Here is a 10,851-nt window from a genome sequence, read left to right on the forward strand (position 1 = left end):
GGAGTCCCAGCCCATCTCCTGACATCTGTGCTGGGAGAAAACAGGACCCATCACAGGGCTATCCACTGAGCAAACCAGGACACTGCAGATGGCAAAAGTTGGATTTCCAGGCATGAATCCTTTTTTGTTCTTTGATGTGCAGGGAGAAAGAAGGGCTGCAGAAAGCCCACGAGATCCTCACCAAGCTGGGCCTGGAGCCATCTCATGAAGACTGCGTGGCCACCCACCGCATCTGCCAGATCGTCTCCACCCGCTCGGCCAACCTGTGCGGGGCCACCCTGGCAGCCGTGCTGCGACGCATCAAGGAGAACAAGGGGGTGGACCGGCTGCGGTCCACGGTCGGCGTGGATGGCTCCGTCTACAAGAAGCATCCTCAGTGAGTCCATGAGGATAGGCAAGGCTGGTGGGGAGAGAGGGTGAGAGCACAAATCTGTTCCTGCCAGCGGTGGATAAAGCTTGGCACAAGCAGAGCATCTCCAAATATTCCCCTGGGCACCTCCATTTGGATCCCAAAGGGGCCCCAGTCATTTACAACCCCAGAGGGTCACATCGTCCGTGGTGGCATACTCAGGTCCTCTTTCCTCCTCCGTAGCTTTGCCCGGCGCCTCCATAAGACAGTGCGGAAGCTGCTGCCGGACTGCGAGATCCGTTTCGTGAGGTCAGAAGATGGAAGCGGCAAAGGGGCAGCCATGGTGACGGCGGTGGCCTACAGACTGGCCGCCCAGCACAAGGCACGGCAGAAGATTTTGGAGGCACTCAAGCTGAGCCACGAGCAGCTCCTGGAGGTGAAGCAAAGGATGAGGATAGAGATGGAGAAGGGGCTGGGCAAGGAGACGCACGCAGAGGCAACGGTGAAAATGCTGCCCACCTACGTGTGCTCAACTCCAGATGGGACAGGTGATGTACCACGTGTGTGAGCCCACGTAGGTCCCGCGTAGGGCAAAGAGCCAGCATCACTGCTCCCAGCACCGCTTTGGGAAGGGCTGGGACCTTTGCCGTGGCCAGTTCCCTCTTTGTGGTGGGAGTGACGCCAAGCTTTTTAACCTCCAGTATGATACTGGGAAAAGCAGCTGAGCCTCCAGGACGTTCTGCGCTTGACTTAACACAAAGCCTGGCTTTCACTGCGGTTTTCGCTGCCACAGGTTTCTCACCGCCATTGTCCTGCTCTGTGCTCCCAGTTCTGTTGGTGGCTTGGGTGTGCCCTGCCCCTTGGCTTGAAACCCCGTGATCTCCCCAAGTCTGGAGCAAACCTCTCCATCCATCGCCTTCCTACCTGCACCTGCTGTTCTCCATTCCCAGCCATGTCTTGGTTTCTGGTCCTCTCCCAGCAAGAGGGCAGATTCGGATCAGCTTTGTTCACGATGCCCCTCGTTGGGATCTCTGTCCTAATGATTCTCTCCTGGGTTTCAGAAAAGGGAGATTTCCTCGCCCTGGATCTGGGAGGTACCAATTTCCGTGTGCTGCTGGTGCGCGTGAGGAACGGGATGAGGCGCGGCGTCGAGATGCACAACAAGATCTACTCCATCCCAGTGGAGATCATGCAGGGGACAGGAGAGGAGGTGAGGATGGGCAGCTGGAGGTGGAAAACTGGGGTGTCTTCCCTGGGGTGGCCGCAGAAGGGGCAGGCAGTAGTGCTGGCTGACCCCAGGAGCTGGTTTTGCCTTGCTCTGCTTTCCAGGGTGCAAAACCAGGAGGGTGGAGAAGGCTGGTGCTCTCCTGCCTTTAGAACAGCGAGTTCTGCCCAAGGCTCTGGTGTTTGAAATGTGCTTTACGAAGCTTGAAACTGGTTTTTAGGTTAGAAATCGTGTTATTCCCAGACATGACTGCACCTCCCCGAATCCCACACACTCCGCAAGGGCAGATAAGCATCACCCCCATTTCCCAGATAGAGAAACCACAACACAAGCAGTAAGAGACGTCTCCAGCGTCTTATTTGCAGATGGAAAGAGTTTTGCAAACCACTCCAGGCAGTGCTCGGGGACCGGGAGTATTTCTGGCAGGAGCCGAGGCAGACGGCTCTGGGAATACCTTGCGGAGGGACTGATTTCCCGTGTCACCCCTGGGAAGCTGGTCACCTCCCTGCCAGCCCCTCCGTCCCTTCTGGGTGCAGTACAGGACCTGCGGGGTGGAGGTATCGCGGCGATACGACCGCACTGTCGGTGGGGAGGAGCTGTTTTGGGCTTGCTCACCTCACACCGCGCAGCTGAGCAGCATCCGGGTCTGTTCAAAGCCCTGTTGGCTTGGGAATGGATTGACATCTCCAGGAGGTCTGGCAGGCTGGCAGCCAGCCGAGTTTCTGGCTGTCGTGGTAACTTCTCCTTTTGGCTTTGTGCACCCAGCTCTTTGACCACATCGTCCACTGCATCTCCGACTTCCTGGAATACATGGGAATGAAGGGTGTATCGCTCCCGCTCGGATTCACGTTCTCCTTCCCTTGCCAGCAGACCAACCTGGATGAGGTAACCCCAACCCACCTCGTAGCATGCAAGTCTGGTACCCAGGGCTGGCTGAAAAGCCACAGCACGCTGGAAACTCTACGTACTGGCATCCATGACCATGTGGCAGGTCAGGTAGAGACCCGAGAGAGGGGGAAGGCGGGAGCTCGGAGCTGCCGGTGCTTCTGAAAAGCCCCCTTGCTGCATCAAAGCAAACGCAGGTCCCTTGAGCTCTAGAGACAACCCAGTTGAGGCGTCCTCCGCATGAGAGGATCGGATCTCCACGTGCTGGGCAGTGCCTGCCGAGAGCTGGTGGACGTGGGGTTGCTGTCCTTCCCGCCCAGCAGCCCGGGTGATTTACCACGGGGTATTTCCACAACAGGGGATTCTCCTGAAGTGGACAAAAGGTTTCAAGGCGACCGGCTGTGAAGGAGAAGATGTGGTGAACCTGCTGAAGGAGGCAATTCACAGGAGAGAGGTGAGTGTCCACGTAGCTGTGAGAAGCCGGCTGCTTGCTCCCACATCCCGGCTGTCTTTGGCATCTTTAATTGGCCTGTAAAGCAAATTAATGGGCTGAGCACAGGGCTAATGAGTGTCTGAATTTTAACAGTCACCCTTAGTCATCACTAGAGGTTGGATTTTCAGACCTCGGAGCTAAGAGCTGGCTTCTGGCCAGGGCTGGAGCAGACTTGTCTCGCCGTGAGTTAAGGAGACACCATGCTCGTCTCCTCAGTGCAGACCACCCAAAGCTCCTGCCCTAGGGGCTGTTTCTGGCAGGGCTGTCCCAGCGTGCCAGCTCCTCCGCTGAGGAGCAACGGCAAGTTGCGTCTTGCTGGAGGTATCTTGAGGTTTGAGCGTCCACCTGCAGACACGTGGGGCTGCAGGAGGTCTGTGGGTACCTGGCGGACTCCCACGCTCAGCAGACACGTCCTTTCCCAGCTGTGGGAGCACGCTGTGTCCTCCAGGAATAACCCACACAATCCCCTCCCTCTGCAGGAATTCGACCTGGATGTGGTCGCGGTGGTAAATGACACAGTTGGCACCATGATGACCTGCGGGTACGAAGATCCGTATTGCGAAGTGGGGCTGATAGTCGGTGAGGACTGAAACTTTCTTACGGAGTTCCTCTGCCCGCGGTCCCAAACCTGCCCCCGTGGGGTACTCCTGGCTGCAGGAGGTGTCTGAGGGCTTTTATCTTGCGTACGTGCCCCGCTTCTCCAACGGCCCCTCTGGAAGATGCTTCTCTCCCTGCAGGCACAGGCAGCAACGCCTGTTACATGGAGGAGATGCGGAACGTGGAGCTGGTGGAAGGGGAGGAGGGCAGGATGTGCGTCAATATGGAGTGGGGGGCGTTTGGTGACAACGGGTGCTTGGATGACATGCGGACAGAGTTTGACTTGGCGGTGGACGAGCTATCTCTCAACCCTGGGAAGCAAAGGTGCGTGGTAGCTTTGGGGGGCTGGGGAGGGACCCTCGATGAGGCTGGGTGTCCAGGAACAGTTCGGTGGTGCCCCACCAGTCTCTTGGTGGAGCATCAGGGGATGACGAGCAGGGCAGAGCCCGGCTTTGCAACGCACCGATGTGTCCCTTGTCCCCTGCCCGCAGGCTGGGGACCGCAGCGTGTCGGGCCAGGGGGTTGTGTCAAAGGCATCTGGCAGAGCTGGGGTCCCAATCCAGACCCAGTGTCCCTTCTTATCCTGATGTCCAGCCTTGCCCTCTCCTTGCCAGGTTTGAGAAGATGATCAGCGGGATGTACCTGGGGGAGATCGTCCGAAACATCCTGATAGATTTCACCAAGCGAGGGCTGCTCTTCCGGGGACGGATCTCAGAGAGGCTGAAGACCAGAGGGATCTTTGAGACCAAGTTCCTGTCCCAGATAGAAAGGTGAGGTCCAACGGGCGGGGTGAGCACCAACTCTGGCCTTACAGCTGCAGATCAGAGCAGAGAGGTGGTTTGGGGAAAAGCGTTTCCAGGGCTTGTGGGAGAGGTCCCAAGCACTCGGTGTGGAGCCAGGATGACGTAGGGTGGTGCAGTGCAGATAGGTCAGCAAAATCCACGTTGTTCTGACAGTGCCGGTGTTGAGAGACGAGGAAATTGTCTGGGGTTGGCCACACAGACGCCTCTTTGTCCTCTGCCCTGGACAGAGAGGGGCCATAGGTTAAATAGCGGTCGTGCTCCAAGTCAATGGCTTTGTCCCGAGCTAGCCTCACTAATTAGGATGTGACATCAGAGCCACATCCAGGTCTGAAAGCTGAGGTTAGAGGGGAGCTGTCGCCCAAGCCGCGAGTTCCTGGGCTCTGCAGGATGTAGACAAGAAAGGGGAAGCCACACTTGCAAGTTGTTCCATCTCCTAATGCTGCCTGGCCCTTGTGTCCTCCCCAGCGACTGCCTGGCCCTGCTCCAAGTCCGCTCCATCCTCCAGCATCTCGGCCTGGAGACCACGTGCGACGACAGCATCATCGTGAAGGAGGTGTGCACAGTGGTGGCCCGGCGGGCAGCTCAGCTCTGCGGGGCCGGCATGGCAGCTGTGGTGGACAAGATCAGGGAGAACCGCGGGCTGGACTTCCTCAAGGTCACGGTCGGCGTGGATGGGACGCTCTACAAGCTGCACCCTCAGTGAGTTGCTCAGTGGTGTGCGGTGGACGGGCGGCTGTCCTCCAAGGAGGCTCACGCTGGTGCATGTGCCCGTCTCGGGTAGATGGGGTGCTAAGTGTGGAAAGCTTCATGGAGTAGTTGGAGAGGAGAGGAGGTATTTTAGGGTCTCAAGGGCTGCCAGTAGCTCACTGATCTGGAGTCTGTCAAGGCACAGCAAGAACCAGCTGCTCCCTAAGGGACGGGGAGCCAGGACAGGTAACACAGCAGGGACCTCACACCAGCCAGGGCCCATCCCACAGTACCTGAGGCCAGGTCGACCCAGAGATGGTGACCAGGTTTAACCAGGAGCCCAGATCATCAAGCAAAGTCATGGTGGTGACTAAAGGTGATGACTTCAGGTCTAAACCAAGAAGTCAAACCATGATCTGGATCAAGAAGGCCCATGGCCAAGCAGAAATATGACTATGCCTGAGCTGAAGGCTGGTACTCCTAAGACAACATAGCTCAGACAGGGACCAAAGGCACAGGGCTGAGCTTAAATAGGGTTCAGGGAGCCATGGGTAGAGGAGGGCTCTGAAGATCCCCCCAGGTGAGGCTGGTCAGGGCTATTAAGGTTTATTAGTGCTTTCAGGGCTTGGTGGGACTAGAGGAGGGGCCAGATTCAGTCCTGAGTAGAGAGAGAAGGTGAGCGTGTTGTGCTAACTGTGCGCTTGGGCTGAAGCATGGAGACTTACGCTTTCCAATGCCTCCTACCTGGCAGCTTTCTCTCCATCCATCCTTCTCTGCGCCCGTAGCGCTGTTTGAGATGCTAGTGACGGCAGCTACGATGATAGGCGTTCAGTGGTTTGTTCCCTGTGGGGCTGGCACCTTCAGCCCAAGGCAGGTTAAATCAGCATCTCTTCCTCCCCCCCGTGCCCTACAGCTTCTCCACCATCATGCGTGAAACCGTGAAGCAGTTGTCTCCAAAGTGCGAAGTGACCTTCCTCCAGTCGGAAGATGGCAGCGGCAAGGGCGCAGCGCTTATCACGGCAGTGGCCTGCCGGATCCGGGAGGCTGGCCAGCGATAGAAGGAAGGAAGTTTGCCGAAGAGCTTGGTTTCAGCAAAACAGGATATTTCCCCACCTGGTCCCTCCCTCCCTCCGTACACACACACACACCCACACCCGTGGCCTCCCCTTGCAAGCAGACTCTTAGCTTTACTTGTTCTCTTGAGATACCACCAGTGGGACTGGAGATGCTGTGTGCTTTGTATAAAGAGATGTCTTAGGAGTTTTATTGCATGCCATAAAACCGTGTATCAAGTAAAGCTAAAAGTGTCTTTTGGCCGTCTACCTACATTTCCAGTTAGAGCTGGGCCTGTTCCACTTGCAGCCTACGTCAAACACCAGCTCTCCTCCCCACGTCTCCTAACCACTCTCACATCTTCCCTAACAGCAGAAAGGATAATGCTAGAATAATTAAGACACTGCATTGTCACTTTACGGTAACTGGTACCTATATATGTATGTCAGAGTCGTAGCGTCTCCGTGCTGTAGAAAGCAAACCTCTTTAAGATTGGGCTAAAGACCTCCATTAGTCTTTTACCCTGATCAAGGCTGTATTATTTCCATGAAAGTCATGGTAACTCTTAAAGCACAGGGTGCAGAATTTCAACCGGCGTGTTCCGAGTCTGCACTGAGAGATACCAAGTATCTCTGTTGGTGAGCAATATTAAAGAACCTGCTGGATCCAAGTTAGAGGTCCCCCTTTGACTGCTCCAGCAGAGCACGTGCCTGGAAATAATTGGGGACTCAGGGTCTAATCCCATTTCCCGACCTCTCACCCGCACCCTAAATAGAGTGTAGTAACGTGGCATGTACGTACGGTTGTGTTACACCCCCCGGAAACCACTAGCACCCTGCCCTGGTGCACGTGCGGATACAAGGAACCACCACCGAGACGGGTCGGTCTCTTCCCTGCAGATACACCCCCCCAAATGTCGTGGCCGTGTGTCTACACGTGGCGCGGTGAGTTTGGTTTGCTTTTTGTCTGTGAAGTAGTTCTGTGTCTTCAGCCTTTTAGGTGACACCTGGATTTATACAGTGTATATTTATATTTCAAGAGATCTTACGTCTTTTTATGTACATAGTCTCGAGTGGGGTTATATTGCTTAGTTTTGACTTCACCTTTTAATGTCATTTAAGAACGGTACAGAGTACTTATTTTCTTCTTTTTTTCTTGTGTTACTTTTTTAATTTAAAATTCTCTTGGGGTAGACTGGAGAAAGAGACCCAAATTCCTGAGGACGGTCGTACAAGAGGTTTGGGCATTCTGAATTTACCACCAGAACAAAAGGGAAACCAGAAAGCCAGGGATGCTGCAGTGAAGCTTTCAGGATTAGGCTGGTTTTAACCTAAGGAGAGGTTTTATTTGTCTCCCTGCCCTCCCCAGCCTTGCTCTGGAAGGTCACGTCGCTTCCTATTGCAGCGTGCGGCGAAATAACCCAGGGCTCCGCAGGGACCCGTGTCCGAGCCCGTACCCCTCACGGCACTGTCCCGGTCCAACAAACGCTCTGCCCGGGCACGCGCGCTGGAGCGCTGACGGTGCGCACGGGCTCGCAGCGAGGCGCTGGCAAAGGCAATCTCGGCTCGTTCGATGAAGTTAGCAGCAATAATTGGTGTCACCTCCTTTCCCTTTGGCATCCTCAGGGCTGCCTGCGAGCGTGCCCGGGGCGGGCGTGCCCGTAGCATCACTTTGTGTGCCGTGGTGAAAAGCGGCGATTAATTTTTTGCCGACAGAGAAGCCTACGGATGAACGAAACGCTGCAGTTCTCTGCCTGAGTGAGCAGAGGCATACAGATGGGAGTGGGTATGTTTCTGTAAATATTTAGCAGAAGATAATGAAATTCCAGCGATGTACAAAAAAAGAAAAAAAATAATTCCCATGAACAGACCTTCAGTTTGGAGGATAGAGTTTTTGTCTATTTTTATGTATATTTTTATACTGCTTGGGGTAACCTCATTACCAAAAGTATCTCTTCTATGTTGGGGGTCAAGTTCAGTAGCACAATTTTAAAGCAAAATTACTCTTTGGGCATTTTAAATGCTTATTTTTTATAAGCCTCAAGACAATTATAACAAATAAAATCTGACTGTGTATAGAAATGATGTAAGAAACCAAGTTTAGTGGAAGTTTTAGAAGACATTAAATAAATTTTTGAAAGATGATACAGAAATCCTCTAATATGGTACCAAGCAGTTGTGTGTGATTCTTTCCTGAGATGACCAGCATTTTGCCGACTGAAAAATTGAACCAGAAACGTTTTTACCTGCTGCACCGGGCAGAAGGTTGCATTAGTGGCTGTGTTTTTAAACTCTTATCCAGCTGTACCCCTTTTGAAATAGGTAGCGTTTCATCAGTTAGCGAGCTAAATTTTGTACAACTATAGTTTTGGAGGGAGAGGGGGAAAGATTGGGACTATGGGGCAGCCCTGCTTTTGTAGCTGGCTGAGGCTCCAGTTCAGCAATTTGCTGGAGCGGGTGAGTAAGAGGGTGAGAAGAAAACGTGGGGAGTTAAGTACCTGGTTAGCGAGGACGGGGGGAGCAGGGTAACCTTGCTCCCCGTGCCTTTCTCTGCAGCGAAGGACGGGCTGTAACTTTACGGCGGCAGGAAGGATTAGCCCGGAGCTCGCAGGGTGGTGGTGAATTGCTGAGCGCTTTCTCTTCTCCTGGAACAGAGGGCGTAAAGGCAGTACAAGGTACCTGGAGCTACGGCTGCTTTTGGTCTGTCCCACGGCCTCTGGTCTGGGGCGTAGCGGTAGCAGCAGCTCTGTGGGGCTGACAAAGCAAGGGAGCCACATGCCGAAGCTCGAGGACGTGGATCTAAACTTTCTGTGAGGTCAGGGAGGATTTTTGGCTTGGCTTGGTCAGATGGATACCCACCTGGATACCCACGAGGCTCCTGTAAAGCTTGAAAGCTTTTGCTTCCCCTTTGCTTTGACTCAGAATAAAGCGGGGTCTGAGATGTTCCCAGTTAAAAAGCAATACTTGAAGCGTTACAAGACACCTGTGTTAACCCGTGACCGCAGATATGCCCTTGGCCGTGGCTGTAAGAGAGGTTTTTATTAAACGCTTTGAGAAGTTTGTGCTCCTTTTTGTCTCAAAGGGGATGAGCACCAGAGACGGTTGCTGTGCAGTCTGATTGTAACTTCAGCAGGACTGTAACCTCACACCAAAATGTTGCTATGGGATGTCATGTGAATGTGTTTAAAATGAAGAAGGGAAGACTAAATCGTAACTGTTGATATGAAGGGAAGATCAAATGTATTTATGTAGGGAGAGATGGACAGACTGAGCAGCTTGACTTGCCCGGTCCGTCTCTTTCCTCCAGTAAGAAGCACTGCTTTGTGGATTTAGGATGGCTTTTGTTTTGCTTGGTTGTTCCCGTTAGGATGCATTTTCTTTGCGCTCCTGGTGTTGTGCTGGCACGTTCTCTGGCCACGCCGGCAGCAGAACAGGGTCTTCCACTGTGTCAGCAGCTACGCTGGAAACACTGACCTTTCCTCCCTGGCAATTCTCTCCTCGTTGGTACTTTGGACAGAATTTTATTGTCACTGCTTTTTTTAAAATACATATATATATATACACACAAGCAGCAAATTATTGAACCTTGCAAGAAGAATTTGCCTCTTCCCTCCTTGGGGTCCAAGGCTGTGTAGGGAGAAGCAGCATATTCGGTCACCCAGGATGTATGAGGAGCACCCGAGATGCACAGGTCTCTGGCCTGGAAGCAGCTCAGAGGTAGCTTGACCTGAGGTAGCTTGGTGCCTCTGCGCTGCATCGTCTCTTATCAGGCAATCCAAACGCGCCCAGGCTATCTGACAGAGATAAGAGGGTGAAAAGGTCCAGTGTGTGGGAGGGGAGCGGGGACAGGCGTAAACCAGTGACAAAAACCACAAGTCCCCATGCAATGGGTGGCGAGGTACGAGACAGCAACAAAATAAACTGTAACAGGGGGAGCCTTGGTCCCCCACCTCGCCACAATCTCCTCCCCTCCAGCAGATAAAGAGAGGAAAATACCTTCTTTTGACAGATCATTTTGCTTGCTCTGGTAGAACAGCGGTCGCTGAAGGCAAATGAGGCAATTCCAGGTCACAAGGTAATTTGGAGTAAGAAAGAGTCAAATTATTTGCCTTGTGACATCCCTGACAAGTCTGGAGTCTTTCTGGCCTGAAGCAAAGAAAATGCATCTTAATGTGGGTGTCAGCTCCGTGCAGGGCAGGGGGAGTTAAATAAAGCCAAAGACTGTTCGGCTGCTAGCAGAAACGAGTGACTGTAGATTCACCTGATGTTGTTATTTTGTGTTTACAATATTTATTTTTAGTAACTGACTGCAATTATATTATATATAGGCTTCCTTATTTTTGTACTTTTCATACCGTTTCCCTGAGTGTGGTGGTGTGCTTCCGAGCTCCCCTTTGCCACGATTGCTGCTCCTAGTCAGTGACAAATAAAGGAGAGAAAAAAAACCAACCACCCATTTTCTGGGGTAAGTTGTGATGTGTTTGGGTTTCTGTGCTCCTCTCGCTCTTGCCCCCTGCGCTGAGCCACTCCTTAGCAATCGCTTAGGAAGGGCACCTGCACCACTGCCCCATCCCAAATCCCTGGTCCTGTCCCCTGGGAAGAAGGACCAAAGCTGGGAAGGGATTTGTTTCTTTGCGCTGACAGTGCCTCCACAACCAGGAGGGCGAGGGAGGGCACAGGTAGGAGCAGGACGCCCACAGATCAAGGGAAGGAGCCGTTAATGTCTGGAAAAAAAATAGCAAGATGAGTTTCGTGTAAGC

General features: G+C 53.2%; 1 protein-coding gene across 1 annotated transcript in view; it reads left to right on the top strand.

The window, feature by feature from the left end:
* The window catches only part of HK2 (hexokinase 2), a 30,682-nt gene extending 20,145 nt beyond the window's left edge, over positions 1-10,537 (top strand). Inside the window, exons 9-18 of the mRNA XM_075523727.1 lie at positions 143-376; positions 593-897; positions 1,411-1,559; positions 2,340-2,459; positions 2,818-2,913; positions 3,432-3,531; positions 3,690-3,873; positions 4,164-4,319; positions 4,818-5,051; positions 5,953-10,537. Coding sequence (XP_075379842.1) covers positions 143-376; positions 593-897; positions 1,411-1,559; positions 2,340-2,459; positions 2,818-2,913; positions 3,432-3,531; positions 3,690-3,873; positions 4,164-4,319; positions 4,818-5,051; positions 5,953-6,097 — 1,723 coding nt within the window. The 3' untranslated portion in view covers positions 6,098-10,537. The remainder of the gene's footprint in view (positions 1-142; positions 377-592; positions 898-1,410; positions 1,560-2,339; positions 2,460-2,817; positions 2,914-3,431; positions 3,532-3,689; positions 3,874-4,163; positions 4,320-4,817; positions 5,052-5,952) is intronic.
* The last annotated feature ends 314 nt before the right edge of the window (positions 10,538-10,851 follow it).

The sequence above is a fragment of the Mycteria americana genome, chromosome 23 (genome assembly GCF_035582795.1).
Source record: "Mycteria americana isolate JAX WOST 10 ecotype Jacksonville Zoo and Gardens chromosome 23, USCA_MyAme_1.0, whole genome shotgun sequence".
Lineage (NCBI taxonomy): Eukaryota > Metazoa > Chordata > Aves > Ciconiiformes > Ciconiidae > Mycteria > Mycteria americana.